Source organism: Sapajus apella, unplaced genomic scaffold (assembly GCF_009761245.1).
Source record: "Sapajus apella isolate SASKATOON/1434 unplaced genomic scaffold, GSC_monkey_1.0 scaffold3, whole genome shotgun sequence".
NCBI lineage: Eukaryota > Metazoa > Chordata > Mammalia > Primates > Cebidae > Sapajus > Sapajus apella.
In genome coordinates, this window is record NW_022436943.1 from 55,297,037 (window position 1) to 55,322,327 (window position 25,291).

At 45.0% G+C, this 25,291-nt stretch overlaps 1 protein-coding gene across 1 annotated transcript in view; it reads right to left on the bottom strand.

Moving 5' to 3' along the window:
- Positions 1-25,291, bottom strand: part of KCNQ3 (potassium voltage-gated channel subfamily Q member 3) — a 350,151-nt gene that overhangs the window by 36,364 nt on the left and 288,496 nt on the right. The window contains exons 3-9 of the mRNA XM_032253747.1: positions 23,830-23,956; positions 20,127-20,299; positions 17,020-17,175; positions 15,751-15,861; positions 14,111-14,206; positions 11,940-12,034; positions 4,897-4,923 (exon numbers count right to left, since the gene is read on the bottom strand). Of these exons, the coding sequence (XP_032109638.1) occupies positions 4,897-4,923; positions 11,940-12,034; positions 14,111-14,206; positions 15,751-15,861; positions 17,020-17,175; positions 20,127-20,299; positions 23,830-23,956 (785 nt within the window). The remainder of the gene's footprint in view (positions 1-4,896; positions 4,924-11,939; positions 12,035-14,110; positions 14,207-15,750; positions 15,862-17,019; positions 17,176-20,126; positions 20,300-23,829; positions 23,957-25,291) is intronic.

Sequence of the window (25,291 nt, forward strand, 5' to 3'; positions counted from 1 at the left end):
AACTGGTGTTGGGTGAAGGATAGATGGACAGAAGACAGGGAAAATACACGTGATTTTGGAGCTGTTCGCATCCATAGCTCACTGATATGGAGAAAGTCAGCTGAGAGAGTAAAACTGTCACAAAAAGAGAAGCAGAGAGAAGAGACAAAGAGAGAAAATCCTGGGGTCCTATTCCTGTTTCTTTAGGGTTTCCACCCTCTCTGATAGCTGGCTATGTGAACCAGTACACCTCCCTCAGTTTAATTTGGGTAGAACACTACGACACTTGTAGAATAGTGAGTCCATCCATCCATCCATTCATCCATCCACTGCCTCACTAAATTAATATCTACCAGAAACCAACCATGTGTCAGGCTCTGTTCCATGCACGGTTTCAGGTGTAAGAGATAATGCAGTAAATAAAACAGACAGAGATTAGCCCCTTGGAGGCAACTGACTTAATATATGTAATAGGTAATCATCATAGGATCATAGGGATAGAGACAAGGGCATGGGCAGAGGTCAGGGAAAATCTCTCTTGGAAGGTGACATTAGGCAGGCTTCCAAAGGAAGTGAATATATAAGATGGGAGATAAGACCTCCTGGCTGAGGGAAGACAAGGGCTGAGATCATGCATCCACTGTATTAGCTGAGCTCATTCTGCACGCATGGATAACAAGGAGGGAATGACAGCCACCTGTGCTGCAGGCAGAGTCAGGCTGATGCAACGGAAGGCTCGTGGACACCTCACGCATTTGCAAGGCCCATGTTCTGTGTTTGACTTAGGTGTAAGTTACGTGAATGCTTGAGATCAATTTCCTTATAAGTTAAATAGCGGTACATCTCATCCTTTAATTAGGTTATTATTTATAGTCATTCAGCAAATACTTGTGGGGTACATCTTACACTTCAGGCACAGTATTAGCCTTGGGGAGCTCGTGGTCTAGAGAGGAAGGGACAATTTAACAGGTGCATATATATATATATATATATATATATATATATATAATAACTTTATTATTTTTGTATAGATATATAACTTTTAAATCAGTTTACTGAAAAGAACTCAAGTCCGTAGTTGGTTATAAAGCTATCACTTTATGAGGGCCGTCTTGACTGTTTTGATTTATAAGGATCTATTTGAAAAATAAAAGCTCAGTTGAATTCTTACAATGAGTAGGAGGTTGGCTTGGATAATTCTATGCTTCCTTCTCAGGATCTCTGATTCTAAGGTTAATCAGAAAGAAGAGAGCCAACTTCTACTGTGGGCTTACTAGGTGCTTAGTGTTATAAAGTATACATGCTTTATTAGGGGAGCACTGAGTCCTACCTCAGGGCATCATGAGTTGGGCATCTAAGCTAGGTGAGAAGGGATGGGAGGGGGTCAACTGCCTTCGCTTCCATGAGACAGACTCAAATAAGATGACATATGCAAAATGCTTGGTATAAAATTGTCAAAGCCAACCTCCCAGTCATTGTAAGAATTTAGCTAGTCACAAAATGTCTGTGTAACGGTCTGGTCTCATAATAAGATTAGCACAAAAATTTTTTTTAAGTTACAATTAAGTTGTCCATAGTTAAAAGGAAATTTTAATAGTCTTTCTAGAAATTTGACTTTGATATTAAAATACACTAATACAATACTAGAAATTGGTTAGAACAAGATTTTATTAAAAATATTGATTTACTTTTAATGCAAGATATTTTTAATTTTTTTTTATTTTACTTTGAGTTCTGAGATACATGTGCTGAACATTCAGGTTTGTTGCATAGGTATACATGTGCCATGGTGGTTTGCTGTACCTACCACTTAATTTTTAAATTATATAACCTGTTTTAATTTTAATTTAAAAATTCTTCAGATTGATCTCTCAGAAGTTTAACTTATGCTGTGCCCTGCTGTTTCAGCTCTTCCTTCCTTTCGAGAAGTCCTGGGATGGTAACTCTTTCCTTCAATTTTAGTTGTCTCCTGTAACTTTTAAAAATTAGTAGTCTAAAGTAAGGGAGAGAATATTGGAAAACAGGCAAATAAAAAATCTTACAGAAAAATAAAAAGAGTTCAGTTGGGCTTATGTTCCACAAACAAGTCCACATAAGTCAAAACATTCAAGATAGCCTTATAAAGCTATAGCTTTATAACTAAATATGGACTTAAGCTCTTTCCAATAACCTAAAGGGAAAGTCATTTTTCTTTTTTTTTTTTTTTTGAGACAGAGTTTCACTCATGTTACCCAGGCTGGAGTGCAATGGCGCGATCTCGGCTCACCGCAACCTCCACCACCTGGGTTCAGGCAATTCTCCTGCCTCAGCCTCCTAAGTAGCTGGGATTACAGGCATGCACCACCATGCCCAGCTAATTTTTGTATTTTTAGTAGAGATGGGGTTTCACCATGTTGACCAGGATGGTCTCGATCTCTTGACCTCGTGATCCACCCGCCTCGGCCTCCCAAAGTGCTGGGATTACAGGCTTGAGCCACCGCGCCCGGCCGGAAAGTCATTTTTCTTATCCTCAGTATAGCATCAGCATGTTAAATTACAGAGAATAGAATTCTTTCCTCAGGCTGACAAATAAACAAGTATATGAGCTACCTAAGCTAGAAGGAGGCAATAAGATGATTTCCAAATCTGACTGTGTTTAGAAATATGAATAAAGGGACTGGGCACAGTGGCTCATGCCCGTAATCTCAGCACTATGGGAAGCCGAGACGGGCAGATCACCTGAGGTCAGGAATTCGAGAGCCTGGCTAACATGGCAAAACCCTGTCTCTACTTTAAAAAAATATATACAAAAATTAGCCGGTGTGGTGGTATAAGCTTGTAACCCCTGCTACTCGGGAGGCTGAGGCAGGAGAATCACTTGAACCCAGGAGGCAGAGGTTTCAGTGAGCTGAGATGGCGCCACTGCACTCCAGCCTGGGTGACAGAGCGAGACTCCGTCTGAAAAACAAACAAACAAAAACAAAAGAAGTAAAAAACAAATATGAATAAGAAACTAAGTCTTCCTAGGAAGAATGGAACACCAGGTAGCTGTCAGCCTGTTAAAGAAGCTATTGTAAGGTGGAAAATGCATACCAGCAAGTGTGACTCTAATGCACATGAATGTTCCTGACATTCCATAGTCACCTGGTTCCCTGCCCCCCGGGTAAAGGAATTTATTCCTCTGTTGACAATTCTTGCATCCCATCTCCAGATTTCATTTCCACCTCCAGGCTGTGCAGCTATAATCGCACCTGGCATCTCACCTGCTAACACATCAGCCAAACCTGACTTTGTCCCAACCCTGGATGAAGGAGACGGAGCAACTTACATAATGACCTTGTCTTCTCTGAGGGGGGTGAGCCGGCAAACACCCAACAACTCTGACCCTGAGAAATCACGAAATAGATTTTCCCTCCGTGCTTTTGGCAGAGTGGAGGATTCTTGAAAGGACACGAGCAAGCTGATGACCAGATATCGGAAGTCCCTTTTCTAGGGAGGCGTCCCCAGGAAGCCTCAAAATGCATCTATTTGGGCCCCAATTGAACTGGAAGTGCTGAATCCAGGGCACAGTCATATTTGCATGCACATTTCAGTGAATTTTATTCATGTCTGAATAGAAAAAGGCTCTAAAGGAAGATTTAATAATTCACTTGCAGTGTCAAAATCTGCATGATTTAAAGCCCTGCTGGTCATGAAAGAAGGAAAGGAAAGGGCACTAGGAGCAGATAAACTTATAGATAATGAGGGCAGGCTCATCCTGCATCACACAGCCCATACGCACTAGGAGTAGATGATCCAGGTCTCAGGAATACCCCATTGGGAGTCTTCAGACCTGGATCGTCTACTCCTAGTGCTTACGGGCTGTGTGATGCAGGATGAGCCTGTCCTCTCCAGGGACGTCAGTTTCTACAGAAATATCTGCAGAGATCTCTGTGGTGTCCTTTCACTCTGCCTCTGGGAGCCACGAGCTTCTGCAGATTCTCCAGTGAATGTCCTGACATCATCACTGTCATTCACCTAACCCTCCTTTCCAATCTCCCCAATGGCCCTTACAGTCCAAAGTGGGTCCAGGCAAAAACCACATGGTCCATTTGAAAACACACCCAAAGGAAACAGAACCAATGCTGTCAGTAATTGTTTCTTCCAAACAGGATTTTGTGTGAATGGGGCTTCATGGAAACACTTTGGGGTATTTGACTTGGCCTCGCAATGGCCATTGTTCTCAAGTGGTTCCCCTATAAGGTAGTTCAGGGTCCTCTCACCTCCTCTGCCCAAATTCTGTCAGCACTAGAAGGAGAGCATTTGGACTTAGTGTCCAGGATATTGATTGTGAGGCCTCACAAGTGGTTTGTTAATAACAATAGTTTAAAAATGGTTTGTACAGGTCATACAGATATATAGACAGATGTGGTTTGCTGGGAAACCACATGAGGATCATGAAATTACAGTCATAAGGATCATAAATTACAGTCTTGATTCACTTACCATCTGTGAGCCCAAGAAGCAGACAAAGTGATATATCATGAAAATAACATGGTCTTAATATTCGGACCTGACTTTGAATTTTGTTCTTTCCGCTCAATCTCAACCCAACTTCTCTGAACCACAATCTCCTCATCCATAAAGGATGATATGAGGGCCTATCTTACCTTGTGGTTGTGAAGACCAAGTGAAATAACATATGCAGAAGTCCTGACATAGAACGCAGCCCAGAAGAGACCCTCAATAACTGGCTCATGCCATGATTCCTATTAAGCTGCCCTAGGATCAACCAGAAGGAAACCAGGCAGAGGACTATGGCGATCAGCAATGATGTGAGCCCCAAAGACTCTATCTTGGGACCAGCATGACCACAAATGGGGCCCTACACCATACGAAGCAGGATGCTCCGTCCTGACACAGAGATGGGAAGAAGGGAATTTATAATCAGAAACTTACCTGGATGCTGCCTCCAGCTGTTCTTTCCTAGAACAAGAGGGGGAAAAAAAAGCATCAATTATGTGAAACAGCTGTATTCTTCCCCAAAGATTGTTGCAAAGCTTCCATCTGAAGATGATGGAGCAGAGTAGAGATCTAGGACAGGATGGTCGGTGTGGAGGGAACCGACAAAGGAGGTGGGTTTCCCCAGCCAGATTCCCTCCCATGCAGCTCCCATTGGCTCTAAGGCTCTCAGGGTTCTTTTCAGCCACTCATTCATTCATTTATTTATCCAGAAAATGGTTGCTGAGCAATTACTCTGCCCCAGCTCTCACATTGAGCTCAGGAAATTTGTTTGGTGATGGGGACATATCCGGAAACCAGAAATGTCATAATGTAGCAGTCACACACATCCATAAGTTTGTCAACACCATTGTCATCATAGTCAACACTGTCTTAACTCAATTAATCCTCATAGCAACCCTATGAGTACTATCATCTTCCCATTTTCCTGAGGAGAAAATTGAGGCACAGAGGGATTAAATGAATTTCACACTTCATTGTTAAATGAACTGTGATAGGGCTCATAGGAGGCAGCAAAGTCAGGACCCAAACATATGTGATCCACCTCTGGAGCCCTCACCCCTAACTGGGAGGTGCACCAGCCGTGCTTTGCACATATTCATGACTCCAAATCTTTCTCAGGCTCTCCGTCTGCCTGGAACTCCATTCTTTATTTTTTTTTGAGACAGAGTCTCACTCTGTTGCCAGGCACCAAGCTGGATTGCAGTAGCACAATCTTGGCTCACTGCAACCTCTGCCTCAGGGGTTCAAGCAATTCTCCTACCTCAGTCTCCCGAGTAGCTGGGACTACAGGCGCATGCCACCACGCCCAGTTAATTTTTGTATTTCTAGTAGAGACGGGGTTTCACTATGTTGGCCAGGATGGTCTCGATCTCTTGACCTCGTGATCCACCCGCCTCGGCCTCCCAAAGTGCTGGGATTACAGGCTTGAGCCACAGCGCCCAGCCTGGAACCCCTTCTTTTTTTCCCTGCCTGGAACAGTTCTACTCATCCTTTATGTTCCCCAGGGGCCCTCCTGGGGTTTCCTATTCAATTGCCCAAGGTCTAGACTGAGCAAATCCCCTCACAAATAAAATGGTACTCTGCCAAGTGATGTGATCACTTGGATCACATCAACCTAGAAAGAACAACTGGCCTAACATGGGGATCCACAGGTGGGAGGGATGGAGACAGAACAAGAGAATCATCGCAGAGAAGTCAAAGGCCCAGTTGGAGAGTTAAGAATTTCCGCTTTGAAAGTTAGCTCAGCATCTAGTCACAGTGTGGCCTTGGGCTGGCCATACATTCTCTGGGCCCATTTCCCCCTGAGCACAATAAAGTCGTGAGTTAGTTGATCACAAAGCAGGTGGACATAGAAAGCTGTGACTTTCTAGAATGTTCTGGGTCCCTGAGGCCAGGAGAAGTAAGAAAGGTAGTAAAGAGAAGAAAATGGCAAGGGGACAGCTGAAGGGCGTATTGGAAGAGAAGGCATGGTAGGGAGAAGGGTTAAAGGATTAGCACTGCCCATTCCTCTTTCATTCTCCACGATGAGTATTTCACGCTTCCTCCCCTACCGTCAGACTTCTCTCACTTACCCACCTTCCTCCCAGCTGATGACCTGGACTCCCGTCTCACTGAGGTCTGCCCATGGTCTTGCCACCCACCCCACCCCTGGACTTCTGTTTGTGCCAATGGATGAAGGGTCCATGCTCTTAATGAACGCCTATACTCCACAGACCATCCATCTCTGCTTCTCTCTCTTCTAGTCTTTCCCCGCCCCTCATATGCATATTTATCCTTCTCTATTAGACCCTTTCCATCAAAGAAAAAAATCCTTGGCCTCACATCCACTCCAGCTGTCACTTACACTCACTGTCCCTACTTGCTTATTTCCTCATCGCCCTTTAGTTCATGTCCTCTGGCTTCTATGTGCAATGCTCCACTGAGATTGCTCCAGCCAAAGCCCCAGCAAAGTCCATGTCACAGCATCCCATGAGCACATCCCTATCTTATCTTCGTTACCCTTATGATAGGATAGGACTGGTGCAGTTGACCTGTCCATTCACTGTTAGATCCCCAATACCAAACACAGGGCTTAGCACATAAGGGATGCTCAATAAATATTTCCTAAATGAGTGGAATAAATGAATAAAAGGGTTTAACTATATTCCAGAGTGTTCTAGATCATGGTTGTAACAGTGGTTTCCCAGGACAGTAATTTGGGAGGTGCCTTCCCCCTTCAGCATCAACACTCCCTTGTAGCCCGGACTCATTCAGCACAGACCGAACACTTGCTATGGGCTGGGGACTAAGACAATTACTTTCACACATTTTATTCAATTTCACCACCCAAACAATAATCTTCAAGAATGGGTCTTATTAGCCAAATACCTTTCTTCATCTTACTTTTAGCCTGTTTTCTCCCTAAATAATGTTTTCTTACCAGAGATACAATGCAAAATAAAAACACAGGCTTTTGCACAAGACCTGGGTTCCAAACTTTGTTCCATCATTTATCAGCTGAGTGATATTAAGCAAGCTAATTAATTTCATTGACTCTTTTATTCTTTACCTATAAAAACGGGGTAATGAAAAATGGAGTTACCCCTTCTACTTACCTTCCAGGACATCCTAAAGCTTAAATAAGATTATGTATGAAAGCAGATCCAATGTTATTTGGCCATAGGAAATGACTAGTGAATACAGTCCCCTTTCTGCCCATTTCTAAGCACTCAAATAATCTTGACCCTGGTCATAAAAAGAACAAGTCCTGGTTACACAATGAACTAACTGTTCTTGGTCAAGTATTTTCTACTCTGTGGGCAAAGTCTTCTCAACTCCATTTCAGTTCTAATATCTAACAATTACAGAGATGGACTGTACAGTCTAGTAGTCATTAGTCCCAGAAGGTTATTTATATTAAAATTTAAAAATCTGTTCCTCAATTGCACTGGTAACAGTCAAATTCTCACTAGCCACACATGGTCAGTGGCTACCATATTGAACAGTGGAGCCACAGAAAATGAAAAGTCAGACATAATTCCACTCTCCCTTCAGGGAATAAAGCACTGCACATGCTCTGTTGATAAAATCAATGTCCGATTTTTAACGGTTTCCCTCATCCCTCCTTGTATATAAGAATGTATAATCTGCCATCATTCCTACCCCAGCATCCTCCTGTACCCCCTCAGACTCTTATGATCAACTTGTATTAGGTGCATTCAGCCTCCACTGGCCAGCAGACAGAAGACCTGGGTTTTCCCTCAGTTATGTCCAACAAGATATGTGGCCTGAACTTCCTCTGGGGTTTCTGAACTTCTGGAGGCTCTCAGGTTCTTCTCACAGAAAACTGAATTCAGACTTGGCACTCTTTGAAGTTCTTTGCAATTCCAAAACAATGAGTTTGTAATTATAATTTGTAATAAAATAAAAATAAGAACAGATCACAATCATCCATCACTACTAGCCCCAAACACATAGATACTTGCAAATTAACAAAGAACTACACTAAGCTGGAAATTGTGATATGGCGTCACGTTGCAGATGGGCTACACAACTTCATCCTTCGAAACCTTTGGCAGGAATCTAAAATGGTGCAGCCACTGTGGAAAACAGTCTGGCAGTTCCTCAGAAAGTTAAACATAGACTTACCAATCCTACTCCTAGGCATATACCCAAGAAAGTTGAAAACATATGTCCACATAACGTGTATGTGAATGTTCATAGTAGCATTATTCACAAAAGCCAAAAAGTGGAAACAGCCCAAATTTTCAACACCTGATGAATCATTAAACACAAGGTGGTATATATAATCAAATATTACTTGGCTATAAAAAGGAATAAGGTCTGATACGGACTACAACATGAATGAAATGTGAAAACATTAAGCAAAATGAAAGAAACCATGTATAAAAGAAAGACATTATATGATTTCTTTATACTACGAAATGCTTGGAATAGGTGAAATAAAGACAGAAAGTAGATTAGTGGTTGCAGGGCCTGGGGAGAAGACAGAACCAGGAGTATCTGCTCATGGGGACAATTTCTTCCTGGGACAGTGCAATTGTTCTGGAATTAGACAGTGGTAATTGATACCCCACTTTGTGAATATACTCAAAACCACCGAACTGTTCACTTTAAAAGGGTACCATTTATGGTATGTAAAATCCTCTTATGGGTTGTTAAATGTATCTCAAGAAAGTTGTCATTAAAACAAGCATAAACAAAAGACAAGAAAACCTTTAGGAGGCAGGTGAGAAAACACCAGTGACTTGTCAAATACTTCTTTGCCATTAACATGCAGGGTGGGTTGGAATTCAGGGGCATTATTTTCCCAAGGGACTGCCTTGCTTCAGAATGGTTGCTAAATAAATTTCTCTAGGGACACTATACTTTTGCCCTTGAACAAAAGAAAGAAAGAAATGTACTCTCTTAGTTTAAAAACCATTCTCATATCACAGCAACTGTCTGCAGCACAATGTATTCCTCCAAGTCTCTGCCAGCTAGGACAATGCCTTATTTATAATACATCAAGCCAAAAGAATGGGCCCATTGCCAACACCTTGGGATGCATACCAAATGGAAATTGTCTTGGTCCTGCATCCAAAGTGTTCTTGTTTGAGTTCAAGGTCATTGTGTTTTCTTAAGAAGTCATCTGCCCATTCTAATAAGATCTGCTTCATGCTATCCAAAATCCTCAATGATTATAACAAGCATAGCACTTTAGAATCAAATGGAAACATGTAAGTCATGTTCTGAGCAAGTAAGTCTAGTTAAAATTAAGTACATCCAAACTTTGCCATTCATTTATTGAAGACTTGCTTCCTCTGACTTCTCTAACTCTCCCACAAGTCATGGGTCCATTTTGCCTGATCTCTTTCAGGTCCTCCTTCTACTTTCCTTCTAACTGCTTTTGCCTTGGTCTAGGCCCTCATTTCCTCTTACTCTGAATCCTGCAATATTTGCTAGCTGATCTCCTTGCTTTGGCTTCAGTCCATAGATCCACCCTCCACTCTCTTTGCTATTATCTTCCTGAAGCATGGATCTACTTATGTCACTGTCTGGCTTATCTGGCTTCTCATTGCCTTCAGAGTCAGTTAGATCACTTTGCAAGTCACCTGTGACCGTGACCCTCCATGGTTGACCCAGTGATTGATACATACAAGGAGATCAAAAATATTCGTGAACTGAGTGCCCTGAATGGAAAAGGGCACTTGCCACTGGAACATTTTGAGGAGTTAAAGCAAGATAGGAGATGTGTGGAGGTGGAGAGCAGAGGCCCAATCTTTCAGGGTCCTGGAAGTCATGGTCAGGTTTTGGGCTTTCTTTTCTTTGTCATGGTCACTTACTGGAAGGTTTTATGCAGAAAAATTAGTTGCAATTCTCTTCTATTTTCATAATCTAGAGACAGGAGTAGAAAGAGAAATTGAGGCTAATGAGTGTGTGTGTGTGAGCACGTGTGTGTGCATGTGTGTGTGTTTGTGTTTGTGTGTGTCTACAGAGGAGCTGTGGTTGGGCACAGGGGGAGACCCCCTATCTAGTAGTATTGGGTTGTATGAGGGTTCACTGAACCAGAGGACACAATGACAGAAACTTGCTTTGAAGCAGGTTCTAGCCCCAGCTATGAGGCTAACGGTCCATCTACTTTTCTTTCCAAGTCAAGGGTTCTAGGAGTCCAGCACACTACCCATAAACTTAACAATCTGAGTTCAGGCCCCCAGTATCAAAACCAAAACAAAGCAGTTTGTTCTAGAAGCCCAAGTAGTGAAAAGACCATGGGCTTCGAAGGCCTCCAGATGTGGCTGACATTGGTCATAATGTCCAAAGTGTCAGAGCCTGACTCTGCTGGCTTCTCTGAGAGGAGCTTGGGAGTACAGACGATTCAGCCTAGCTCCAGGTGTGGAATCTGCGTCACTGCCTCAGTCCCACTAGGGGCTCCTGCTCAGGATGCATTTACCATCACTTTTCCATCAGAATTGCTGAAGATGGAGGCCGGATCTACCTTTGCACAAAGCCTCCATTGAGTCTGTTACACCTTAAATCTTCTGACTTATCTCATAGGGTATCTGTGAGGATTAAATGAAATATGAACTCTAATGCCTGGAGCATACCAGACACCCAGTGCATATTAATTTCCCTCTCCCTTTCCATGAGCATGGAAAAAGGTTCTTATTTTTCTCTGAGATCTTTAGTTCAATCTCCCACCTCTGAGAGCACAACATAGCATCTCTGGGTGGCTAGAGGACTCTTCCTGCTGTCCTCTTCTGCATTTTCTTTCCTGGAATCCAGAGTAGTCTGTGGGTAAAGGCCGTACCCAGGTTGGAGAAGCACTCAGGATTTCCAGGGTGGCTCACTGTGTGGGCTGCCCACTTCCTCAGCCCACTGATCCTGCCCACACATTGATCGGACCTTCTTTAGCAGCCACTCCATGCTGGCTAACTAGGAAGCCCTGGCTGGGATCATCAAATATACTGATGCTGGGGCCCCAGCCCTGGGGACTCTGACTCAACTAACCTGAGGTGTGGTCTGGGCACTGGATTTTTTTTTTTTTTTTTTTTTGAGATAGGGTCTCACTCTGTTGCCCAGGCTAGAGTGCTGTGGCAGGATCTCAGGTCACAGCAACCTCTACCTCCTGGGTTCAAGCCATTCTCCTGCCTAAGCCTCCTGCATAGCTGGAATTACAGGCACGCACCACCATGTCCAGCTAATTTTTGCATTTGTAGTAGAAATGGGGTTTCACCATGTTGGCCAGGCTGGTATTGAACACCTGACCTCAGGTGATCCACCCACCTCGGCCTTCCAAAATGCTGAAATTGCAGGCATGAGCCACAGTGCCCAGCCAGAGTTGTTGAAGCTCCCAGATAATTCTAATGTACAGCCCAAATGGGAGACCACTGCCCTGAAGAGTGTTCTCCAGGGAACCATGAGGCCACAGACACAAATACAGACCACAGGAGAGACGGCTGGTCATGCTCTGAGCATTTGGATGAGTTGCCACTTGCCTGAAGAAAGGAAAAGAGACGACTGATTCATAAAACCTCCATGTCGCCACCAGGTCAATCCTGTTGGGGTTGGTAGCATAGTACCTCCAGGCAGCCTGAGGAGCAGAAAAAAGGGGCAGCAATGAGCAGGCACCACCTGAAACTTTCACACAGAATCCTGCACAATCCAAACAACATTTAAGCCCTTGACTCCTAAGAATTTGAATGTGCACTGAGCCAACATTCAGAAAAAATGAGGTTCTTGGTTTTCTGAAGTTACTTCGGGAAGAAAAAGCTTCCTTGACCATATAGGAGCTATAATTGGTGTTGTGGTGAGTGGACAGATGAACTGGACTGGGGGGAGAGAAGAGGGTGCTAGGCATAAAATCCCTGAAAGAAGCAAGTACTAAAGGCCAGTGTGACAGCTCACGCCTGTAATCCCAGGGCTTTGGGAGACGGAGGTGGGAGGATCACTTCCGGTCAAGAGTTGACGACCAGCCTGGGCAACATAATGTACCTTCATCTCTACAGAAAATTAAAAAAAAAAAAGAAAAAAGAAAAAATGTTGGGCATGGTGGCACATGCCTGTAGTCCCTGCTACCCGGAAGGCTGAGGTGGGAGGATTAACTGAGCCCAGGAGATCGAGGCTGCAGTGAGCCGTGATTGCACCACTGCACTCCAGCCTGGATTGTCGAGTGAGACCCTGTCTCAAAAAAGGTAAAAAATTAAATAGAATAAAAGAGAAACAAGTACTACTCTTTCCAGAAGGTTCCCTGAGACTTCTCAGTCAAATAGACATGAGAACAGACAGTCTTTTTTTTTACCATTTCTGGATGCAAGAGAGAGCTTAGGAGAGGAGGATTTGACACAAATATCCTAGAATCTCTAGGATGCTCTAATGTTTGGGGTGTGGGGAGTTAATGGGACTGACACTTGGAAAGTGGGACTGGCCTAGAAACCACAATATGCAGGATGACATCACACACCATCAGGCACACAGACCCACAGGGACACTCGCTACAACTGGACAAAGCTCACGAGTGAGTGGCCGTGCCCTTGCATGCAGGCAGCTGTAGATAGGACACTCTGCTTTCCTATGCACTGTGCCCCCATCCTCCCCACAGCCCACTAAAACAAAGCAGGAAGTCTCTCTGAAGTAGAAGAGGGAACACATCTGCCTCTCTCATCACCTCTAACTGCTCTCCAAAACCCCTAGCCCATGTGGGGCTAGTGATGGAGACGGAAGGCTGGCAGATGCATGTCCAACAGTCTGTGATCCATGGTTGTCTACTGGGCAGGACAAACGGGAAAAGTGGTTTAATGTTTTGTACATGTAAGTCATCTCCTTCTCTCTTGACTTATGGGCTCTCTGCTTGGCAGAGGTGAGACAGACCACTCTCCTTGCAGCTGATTGGCTGAGCACTTGGACTTCAGGCTGATTCTTCCCTATGGGTCCCTAGGTCAAATCTGAGGGGAAGCAGCAGAAGAAAGCTTAGTATGGCCCCAGGTCCAAGCCAAATTCTCATCTCCAACACACCACCAGTAAAAAAGCTGAGGCCAGGTGCCAAGACTCATGCCTGTAATCCCGGAACTCTGGGAGACCAAAGCAGGAGGACGGCTTGAGTGCAGGAGTCTGAGACCATCCTGGGCAACATACTGAGACCTCATCTCTATAAAAAATAAATTAAAAATTTAACCAAGTCGGTGGTGCACATTGTGGTGCGTGTGGCGGTGCATGAGCGTAGTCTCAACTACTCAGGAGGCTGAGATGGGAGGATCGCTTGAGCCTGGGAGATGGAGGCTACAGTGAGCTATGATCGCACCACTACACCCCAGCCTGGACAACAGAGCCTCAAAATAAATAAATAAAACCGATGGACTAATCTCTGAGTTCTGTGTCTATTTCTTGTTTCGCTTAGGAACTGAATGAGAGAGTGATGGGATTGTCACCTTCAGTACACAGAAGAACAGGTGAAACAGAAATGGAGCCCTCCACAAGTAAGCATGTGCACTAATACACACAAATACAGGTACACATAAAACACACAGAAACACACAGAATCCTGGGTCCTGTCCCAGTTCATGAGTATGTCCCCTTCACATGTGCACACACGCACACACATACACACACACAAGTGTGTGCACACGCCTGGATTTTAATCCCATTCCAGTTCATTTCCAGGCAGACAGACCTGAATGAGCTCAGCAGCTGGCTTTCTCCTTTTCTCAAAGTGCTTCTGACGGTGTTGCTCCTGCACCTTGAGGGCCAGCCCGGACCCCAGGATGCCCTGGAGGGAGAGGCAGGCGGTCAGTCCTCAGCTATGCTCTTCTAGCATTCCCGCCCCATTGCCAGGGTAATGGGGGCTGTAGGGCTCAATTGCACTCCAAGCCCCTGCGGTGACAACATTGTACAAAGAAAGGGGGAAAGGGCCCTTCCTTCTCTTGAAGAGCATAGGGAACTTGATTAAGTAAGCCTTGAAGTCAGGAAGACCTGGATTTCAATTCTGACTCTGCCAGTTTGCAGGTGTGAGACCCTGGGCGGGCCCCTTAGCCCTGCTACATCCTGGTGTCTTCTACAGACAGGTAGGATAATAATGCCTAATGCATGATTTTGTTAAGAAAAGAGTGAGATAATGTGTATAAACTGCATAACAAAAGGTATTGCACAACATAGATGCCCAGTAATGTTAACTGAGTTTTAAAAATATTTTAGCTGCTTGAACTGGTGTTTGATACTTTTACTATAGCCAGAACTTCCCAGAATTGGGATCTGTTTTGACGTTCAGGTCAGACACGCCCGTGGATTAAGCGGATAGAAACACACACTTTTCAAGTTGAAAGAGAACTTGAAGATCTTGTAACATTCCTATGTCCCTGACTCACTGATGAGAAAACCGAGATTCAGGAAGGTCATTTGCTCAATGTCAAATAGCTTAGAAAAGAAAAACAGACAAGGTAGGGCTGTGAATGGAGAAATAACATCACCAGTGAAAGAATGGATGATGAAGTGGGTGGCAGGGAGATTGTTACTTAAAGACGTTTTTTTTCAAGCATCATGATTAAGAGCCAGGTTTTAGAACCAGTGGACTTGGGATTCCTGGCTCTACAGCCCCATAGCCTTGTGACTGTGGAAAATTTACTAACTCAATTAACTCTCGGGTGTCACATTTGAAAAATGGAGATAAAAACAGCACCCGACCCATAACGTTGCCGTGAAGATTAAATGAAATGATGTGGGTAAAGCATTTGGCAGGATTTAGGCACACAGTGACTTCAACAGACGCAATCTGTTTTCGTTATTATTACATATCTGGACACTTGGCTTTGGGGAGGTTATTCTATCACAGGTCAAGGCTTATTCCTTGAGGGAATTTTCTTTTTTACATAAGCCAGTAGGTAACAGGACAAAAGAAGGGAGCTCATGTATATGAAGGACTGCTCTGTGCAAGGCACTGAGAATGCATGAATAAAAAATATAATCCCAGCACCCAAGGAGTTCACAGTCCTCCTGGGGAGGCAGATCTGGAAATGTGTAGTCCTAGCACAGGGCCAGAAACGCCCTTACAGAATGATCCCCAGAGTTATGCCCAGGGCAACTAACTCAGCCTAAAGAAGGCAGCATTGAAAGAGGAGTTGATGTGTGAAGAAATCTTTGGCAAAGGAAAGCAGCAGGGGCCGTGGCAGAAAGGCAGGATCATCATGCTTAAGAGAAGGGCTAGAGAGCTGATAGGGCATGAGAGGATAGAAGATGAGACTGGCAAGCTGAGCTGCAGCCAGGCTGTAAGGGGTCTAGCAAGTCACACTGGGAACGTCATATATCAAAGATACTTACCGCTGGAAGGGCAAAAAAGGAGACGCCAATTAAGGAAAAGGTGGCAGCAATCAGACGGCCTTCCCACGTTTTGGGTGTCTTATCTCCATAGCCAATGGTGGCCAGCGTAATCTGAAGAGAGAAGAGTTCAGACATGGAGTACTCCCTGGAGAGGAGTATCAGGGACATGTCAGCTGAGTTCTACCTCCAAGCCTCTCTACCAGCTTGGACAATGCTCCCATTTATAACAATGTTCCCTTAGGAGAAAAGACACCAAGTACCTACTAACTAATGAGGAAGCCTTGAGACTTGTTTATAAGTTAAGGATTTCCTACCTTAGACAACCAGTCAACAAACATTGCAATAATTGCAAATGTGTATGTACACGAGCATTCCTGTGTGTGTATATCTGCAAATTTGTAATCTTATGTATAGCCATGTGTGTGAATATATGTGTACTTGTGAGTATATCTGCATGTATTGTGTGTGTGTATATATAGATATATATGAGTATATCTGTATGTATTGTGTGTGTGTGTGTGCATATATATATATATATATATATATGTGCATGTGTAATGTGTGTGCATGTGTCTGTTCTGGTGTGTTTAGTATATTTCTGTGTGTGTTTACATGTTTATGTTATCAGTATATGTGTACTTAGGCATGTGAAAGGCAGGATTATCAGAGCAGTTGACAGTGTGGCTTCCAGAGCCTGTCTGACCTCAAATCCCACATTATCCACTTATTGACTGAAAGAAAGTTACTTAATCTCTTCATACCTCAGTTTTCCCATTTTTAAAAGGAGCTAATGATAGAAGTTGTCTGTGTTTAAAGTACGTTAGTGAAAGTAAAGCACCCAGAGAGATGCTCTGGAGCAAAGTAAGCCTTCAGCGAATGCCTGCTTTAGTACTGTGTGTCCTTGTGGGTGCAGGGTTGTGTGCACACAGGTCTATGCATGCCCATGTGTGTATCTGTCACTGGGTTTGTTTGCACATGCACGGCTTGGCTGATAATACTCTGTGATTAATAAGGCTAGGTCCCTAAACAACCATGCAACCAGGCTGTTCTAAGCTCCCACTTTTTATAAACACTAGAGAAAAGTCAATTCCAAGTGCACACCCTGAGGGAGAGTCTCCTGTTAGCAGGTTCAGAGCGGAAAGAGGTCTAGCTCTTACCTCTGACTGCAGAATGCAGCTGCCTGGCTGAGCATGCTCATGTCATGCCCTCCCCCTCTCTCTGCCTCTGACAGTCAATCCCACAGAGTTGGCCTCCAAGGTAGTAACTCACCAGGCCCCACCACAGGGCATCTGCATAGGTCTCAAACTCCTCTTTCATCTCCTCTCCTTGTGCATCCACCTCTGGGACATCTTTCTCAACCAGGTAGACAAGAAATGAAGAAAGGATGAGTGTCAGGAAACCGATGTACCAGGCAGTGATGAGTTCCTGAAAGAATGAACAGCAGACATGAAAAGTGGTCACTGGGGAGTCATTGGAGTCCAAGTTTACCAGCTCTGTGACTGTGGCCAAATCACTCACCTTCTCTGATCCTCACCTTCCATCACTGTAAAATGGGATCAGTCACATGGTAATTATTTCATCATTAATTAACAGAACAAGCATACGGCTCCAGGGAGAGAGGAAGGTTTCTAGCCTAGGGCCACTTCAATATCACTGTTCAAGAGGCTTCAGAGGAAGGTAAGAAGGCAGGAGGAAGTGGCTGCTGCCTCTAAGACAAGTCTCAGGACTCAGGAGACTAGGGTCTGTGAAGGACCGCGCAGAGCAAGGAGAAAGCTCAGTACAACCAGGAAAGCAGCAGCGTGAGATGCAGCACTGCATAGTGAACAGGGCTGTGGACAGGGACCCAGCCCTGCCACCAGTTTAGGGGTGGCCATGGGCAAATTATCTTCTTCTCCCATTAGTATCCTCTTTTTTTAAATTTTTTTTTGAGATGGAGTCTTGCTCTGTCGCCCAGGTTGGAGTGCACTGGTGCTATCTTGGCCATCATTGCAACCTCTGCCTCCTGGGTTGAAGTGATCCTCCTGCCTCTGCCTCCTGAGTAGCTGGGATGATAGGTGCACGCCACTATGCCCTGCTAATTTTTGTACTTTTAGTAGAGACAGGGTTTTATTATGTTGGTCAGGCTGGTCTGGAACATCTGACCTCGTGATCTACCCACCTTGGACTCCCAAAGCGCTGGGATTACAGGTGTGAGGCACTGCGCCTGGCCAGTATCCTCATTTTTTAAATGCAGCTCTAGTGAAATGCAGCTTTATGTTAAATACTGATTTAGAGCCTATATAAAAGAAGCAAAAGAAGGCATAAAGCCTGAGATTTCATAGATATTATCACATAATAGACCAGGACATGCAACTAAGTAAACAAGAGTAAGGTTTACTTAGTTAGTAATAGCAAGGATGAAGAGTTAGTAATAGCAAGGATGGTATGGATGGAAGCTCCATGGATACAGGTTATGACCGAACCCATAGAGGTGTTATGAATGTGTCCTTTGGTAAAAGATAAAATAGAAGGTCAGGAGGAAGAAAGGGCCCTGTAAAGGATGCCCTGACCTCACTTATTCTGCCGCCAGAGGTATCACAACAAAAAATAAAACAGATGGCATTCTAAGCTGAAAGATCCTCAGGTATTTTATGCTTTCATTCAATTTTATGTCTATACTTATGTGTATGGTGTGTGAGGAACAGCATACTCAGACATAATAAATGTTACTATTAATCAGCACCTACGACTTACCCGGCACTTAAATGCACCTTTTCTCACATAAGCATCCAGGAGGATTCACATTTTACCATTGAGGAAGCTCATAAAAATAGAATGACACCTTTAAGGCCTTCTGGCTGGAACGTAGCAGGGCTGAATTTTGAGCCAAGTTGCTGACTGACTCTCAAGGTCACATTTTGAGATGTGATCTCATAGGAAACTACCACCTCTTCAACATATCTAGGTGCATCCCTGAGAGAAAAGAACCAGGAATTGTGTGGGTATGTTTTGGAGCTGTCCAGCTACAGGCGGCATGGTCAGGTTAACACGTACAAGGAAAACTAAACTCCTTAATGCCAAATTGCCCAAGGCTCAGTGCCTCAGGTCCAGCTCCCCAGAAACAGAACCTGAGAAAGGGATTTCAGTGCATGTGACACATTGGCATGTAATTATTGAGGAAATGGTCACAGGATTCCTATTAAAAGGGGACCTAGGTGGGGCAGCAACAGCATCTATTAAGCCTACCACGGTGGGCACAAAAAAATACTGTCTTGGGAAGCAAGGTAAACTTGACTTTGTACCCCCAAAGAACATCTGTCTCGGGGGTTCCTCCTGATTTCTCCTCTCGGGATTTTTTTCTGCCTGAGCTGAGACACAGCGGTTTTCCTTCATTCCTCCAGAATCCAGCTAAAGCAGCTGGATTAAAACAAAGTCCTACCAAAGCCCTGGGTTAAGAATAGGAAAGAAACACTGGCAGTATCATGAATCCAGATCAACTGGATTCTGGCTGCTTGGGATCCATACCTGCTCAACCACATGGGACTTCAGAGAAGGAATGGACGGAATTCCACCCCTCCTGGATTCTGATCTACTTGGGAGAGGGGAGCACCACCATAGTAAGCAGCAAACCACTGGATACAGACCCTAGAACTGGACTGCTAGGGTTTGTATCAAATTGCGTGACCTTGAGCAAGTACGTCCTCTTTCTATGTTTTCTTCTTTATCAGTGTAATGGGGTGGCAGTAGTGCCTGATTCATGGGGTGAGCTAGTTCGTGTCAAGCACTAAGCTGTACACACTGTGCTCTGGGCTCTACATAATTGTAACTGAACAATTTCTGTGAGCTGGGTACCTTCTAAGTGCTCTTCACATATCAATGTATTTCATCTTCATCTAACCCTATGAGGTCAGTGCATTACTATTCTAATTTTATAAATGCAGAAACCAAGACATCAAAACTCCCCAATGTCACAGAGGCAGAGTTCAGATTCAAGCCAGCCTGTGTGATTCCCAAGCCTTTTCCTCCCACTGCATGTTGCCTTGAATGAGGTCATTCCATCTTCTCAAAAATCTGAAGGAACAGGCATCATCATCCCTATTTTAAAAGTCAGAAAACTGAAGCCCAAAGAGGGCTGAGCAACTTGGCCAAAGTAATTTGCATACGGTGGAGCCAGTACCTAAGTTCAGGTCTACCTGTTCCTGCTCTCTGCAGCACACCTGCTCATGCCCCAGACCACCGCTGCTTCCTGTTCCTCCTCCTCCTCTTACTCTTGGTCATTATTGTCAAGGGTGGCAGAATGGCTGGCTTCTGGGGACACTGTAAAGGAAGGGATGTCATGGAAGGGCACAGGTGAGTGGGAAGCCCACGTGGTCTTGTAACTTCTCCACCACACTTACTTTGCTGTGGGCACAGATGGCCGAGCCCAGAAGCTTCCAGGTGCCACCTCTCCGGTCCATCCGCAGCATGCGCAGGATCTGCAGGAAGCGCAGGCTTCGCAGGGAGGTGGCCAGAACATTGCCTTGGTTTCCCACAGCAACCACGGGCACAGAGGCAATCAGCACAAAGATGTCTGGGAGAGAGGACAGACAGAGTGGGAGGGAAGAGGCAAAGGAAGGTCAAGCGAGAGCAATGGCATCATCACAGGTGCTATATGCTGGCAGATCAGCATGTGCCAAGCAGTGGGACAATCTAAGCACTGCTGTTGAATTTTGACACCAACCACACATGGTAAGTGGGATTATTCTCCTGTGACTGATGAGGAAACTGAAGTTCTGAGTCTGAGTGCCTTTCCAAGGCCACCTGGCCAAAAGTAGCTGGGTTGGGACTGGACACGGGTCTGCCACACTTCAATTCTGACCCCAGAGCAGCAATTTACCAAGGTCTCCTGCAGCATGGTCCTTGAGACTCACTCTGGGGTCCGGAGGAGATCTGCAGCTGCTCAATCTATGGAGATGAAGCCCGAAACTCAGATGAGATGCTGTTTCTATAGGTGTTTCTCCTAAAAGCATCACTTGAGATAGGAACTTGGGTTCAAATAATGTATTGGAAGATGATCTTAGGAAGCAGAAGTGATGGCAGAAAGAGAGAGAGACAATATAAAAAAAATGTAAGGGGGTGTTATCAAGGTCACTGTTGAGTCCTTTGAGCTGTAGACAGATCTCCCAAGATTATCCATCTGTAAAATGGGAGGCCAGACCTCTTTTTCTTGTCTCCTACTGGTTGAAAGCCACCCCTCGCGTTGTCAGCGCCCCCACACACCTGAGCTACACTGGCCTAGTGATCTTCCTGAGCTGGAGAGAAGGCCTTGGGGCAGACTGTGCAAAGAAGTAAGGCCCACCTATGATGTGGGATGCTGGTATCAGGAGATGGCATGAAAATGTCCACTACAGACATTTTCAGATATGGACCAAAGGGATGAGACACTTCTGAGATTGTTAAGCAGGCTCTTGACATCAAATCATCTAGTATGAAAGAGGGAGGAACTGATCTCTTTTCTATTTCCTTGTTGCAGTCAATTTCCATATCCATTATCACCCCACTTTCCTGCAGAGAGTTACCAAGTTAAAAGGCCCACATGGCCAAGTAAATTTGGGAAAAAGTCCATTAAATGGGTTTTAAAAATTATTAGTATTATTTATTCCTAGTTTCATCAAATTTTACATCGAAACATAATAATCATACATATTCATAGGGTTTGCAGGACTTCTCAGAGCCTTTAATCTGTGAATATATACTGTGGTTCTCAATTATACAAGTATAGACTTTCCCAAAATATTTTGATCACATAACTATTTTTTTCAAGGGCTCCAAGAGATCCAAGAAATACACTTAAAGAAATATTTGTCTACTGGGAAACGGTCAAGCTCTGCAAAGCCCTCTATAATCTGGCTCCTGGGAATCTGCCAGAAGCCTGTGTAGTTTGATGAGCATACATCTCCATATCTTTGTGTGTTCTGGTCTCTGAGCTTGGAATAACCTCCTCATCTCACATCAAGGCACATTTACCAAAAAAGCTGATGCCTTTCCCACCTTATAAAAGTGTTCTCCAGGTGTGCCTGGCCTTTGGAAAAACCTAGGGGTCAAACCTCTGGATACTGATACATCTGCATCATTTGCCAGGCTTCTCAGATCATCTGTGCAAAGCTATTCATCTATAATGCTTGTAGAGAAAACAAAAGAATGTCAGATGTGCAGTAAACACTATAGTCTAAGATGCTCCAAGAGGCAGGTCTAATCTGTCTTCACTCAGAATGTCAGGGTCTTAGGCTGCCTTGAATATGAAGGCCATCATGTTCACAGGTGTGATAACCTTCCTCTTCTCTAACACAGAAAAACATTTCCCATAGGGCCACATGATGGAAGAAGTGGATATGAATACACTGGAAAACATAGCAACACTAACCAAGGACCATGTGATGCTGAGGGAGGGTGGAGGGGGAACCTGGGGCTCTGTGACCACAGCTGATCTTAAAATAGTGGACACTGCCCCACGGGGGAGGCACCTGTCCTGCAGGGGTCCGGGCTCCATCTGTCAGGATGTTCTAAAACTGGGAAGGAGTCTCTGAATGTGGGCACCATCCATCATAAAGCTATCACCCACACACTCAGAACTTCAGGTCAGCCTTGGATAGGTCATGCCAGAGAAGAAAAATAAGTTTGTTAATTGTATTGCACTTCCAAAAGACTTGGAAGGAAGAAAAGGAGAGAGGAAATAAAGGAAAGCCAGGATTAGATACTGAAAGAGGGCAAAAGAAGAGAGAAGAAAGAAATATGAAAAAATCATTTAAAAATGTCCTCCAACATTGCACACACACACACACACACACACACACACCACAGACACTCACATACCCTCCTTACATTCAAAGTTCTGACAATAAAAATATCTCAGAAGTCCAACCTTAGCAGCAGGTGGGAATAGGGCAGAGATTTCAGCCGGGAGTGGGCAAGACAATGCAATTCCAGACTGCACAAAGAGAAGCCTGGCATCTGGGACAAAGGACATGGTCCAGCTCTTCTCAGTGTTCAGTCCTGGGAATGAATTTTCAAAAATGAAGTGAAGAATGGGTAGCATGCTCAGAGGAGAGGGAGTATGATGCTGAGAATGCGTGATGTAAGGTAAGTTGAAGCCATTGATGACAGTGTTTCTTGGTAAAAGACTCTTCTGGAGTAGACAGGAGGAATAAATTGTCTAGACTCAAATACTTGAAGAGTGCCAGAGGAGTTGAGGTGAGCGCCTTGTGACTGGGGGCATGCAAGCAGAACCTAGGTGACCACCTAACGGCTGCTGCTGGGGAATGGAGCAACAGGCAGGACGGTAAGTTGGACTAAATGCCTTTGGAGGCCCTCCCAGCCCTGACATTCTATGATCCTGTAATTCCAACCTTCCATGGATTTGAAGCTGCAAGACTCCTACCCATCACTCAGGGATATTTTGTTCTATGACTCCATGGATTTTAGTCTACACTGGACCAATAGGTCCGTGAGGGCTTCCACCTCCTCTACTCTGAAACTGCCTGCACACAAATAGAAGGATTCCGGTGACACCTCTCAAAGCAACTTTTGGATTAAGAAGCAAGACCACACATGGAATCCGCTGTTTCCGGCATGACTGAAAAATGACTCAGCTCTGTGAGCCTCAGTTTCTATTTCTGTAAAATGGATATAACATGAAGCTGTGGAAGTAGATTCTCAGCCAGCAATGGTGTCCGACCTACAGCCTCCATCCCAACCCATCTGGAAACGTATGGGTAACTCTGAACCTCACCGTGACTGGGGGTGCTACAAGTCCAGGGACTGGGGTTGCTCAGTACCCGGCGACCTGCTTGCTGCTCTACAACCCAAATGCCAAGAGCGACACCCTCCCCCGCCATGAAGAATCCCTGTCCTGTGCAGTCCTTATGAGGACCAGTCACAGAAGAAGGAATGTAAGGATTGGATAGTTGAGGCCGTCCCTTCTCATTGAGGCAGGGTCAGGGGCTGGGCTGGCCTCTACAATGCCACGTGATTTCCCAGAATAGCTGCTTAAAATTTTCTCAAAGAAACAATGCCTGACAAGAAGGGAACTGAGGAGGCAGGAGGCTCAGGGTCAGGACTTACCCAACATGCACAGGGGCTTCCTGGCGAACTTCAGTCGGCCCCGCCAGCCTTTGTATCGGCAGCAACACCCAGCAGCCCAGATCCTCAAAGCAAACTCGGCTCCAAAGATGAAAATAGCAAATGTCTCCTGCATGGAAGAGCATACGGAGAGGCACTGATTAACCGGGACCCACTTGCCGGGAGCTAGTGATTTCTATCTGGAAGTTCTGAAGAACTCCGTTTCTGTGTTGTTGCTGCTTGTCTCGTTGGCGGGGATGGCTGGGGATGGGGGTGCAGAAGGGGATGGGGAGAACAGATCAATCCCCGCCATTCGGTTTGGAGGGCTCCTGTCTTCATTCCGATGTGCTAACTGTCCTTAACGCTGTTAAGCCTGGCACAGTGATTACTTGTTCTTTTTTCTGTTTCGGTTCCAATGGATCATTATAAAGGGTCCCTTTAATGAACGAAAAGCCCCTAAGAAGTGCAGTTGGGTTGAAGAGAGATCTCAGTGAAACACAATCTATTAATTCCACCGAGTGCCTGTATCCTGGCATTGTTAATTGTGGCCAATGGTTATTAAGCCTGGTTCCTGGGCCAGGCAGCCCCCAAAGTGTTTGATAATATTATTCTCATCTTAAATTTTGAGAAACCAAGGCACAGAGTGGTTAAACAAGTCTTTTAAGGCTATGAAGTGGAGCAGAAGGGATCTCAGGCTTAAGTAATTAGGCAGTAGAGCCCAGGTGCTTAAGCACTAGAAAATATTGCCTCCAGGACACGGGGTCCCTCTTTCCTCCTGCACCTCCCTTGATGATCAGACACCAACACCTCCGCCCCCCTCTCTCTCTTTTGTGACTTCTCTGGGTCCTCTGAGGCATTGCTGCTCCACGACAATCCCTGCAGCCTAGTTCCTGGAGTTTGGTGGTTTCCAAAGAATTCCCCACTGAGGTCTCAGCTCTGGGTCATGCCATTGCAAACGCCTGCTCTCAGAAAGAAGTGCTGACTCTCGTGCCTCAGCTTGCCCAGTGTGAGAAGAAGGCTCCACTATTTTACAAGTCCTAACTAGGGGGCCACACCACTTCCGTGTGTGCAGGATGGGGCCTCACCCCATGCAGTTGGCGTCACCCTGAGGAGGCAGAGCTGACTCCCAATCGCGCAAGAGTGTGGTCATTCAAGGGGCCAATTGACTAGTGCTGTCCTGTGGCTACAGAAAGAGCAAGCCCTTGCTGGAGCCTTCGCTCAGCCAGGTGCTGAGGCTGGGCCCAGCCCATGTCTGCATTTGCTTCTCACCTGACCTTACATCTTTTAGGCAAAGACTTGAGCAAATCGAGTCAGGGGTACATTAGGTGACGTGCTCAAGAATTCTAACCCTGCTCTGTCTCCATCACACCAGCTGATGGAAAACAGAGAGTGAGAACAGATGGAGGCCCCAGGAGGGGAGACTTAGAGGTTTCATGTATAAATGGAATTCTGTACCTGGCCTTGA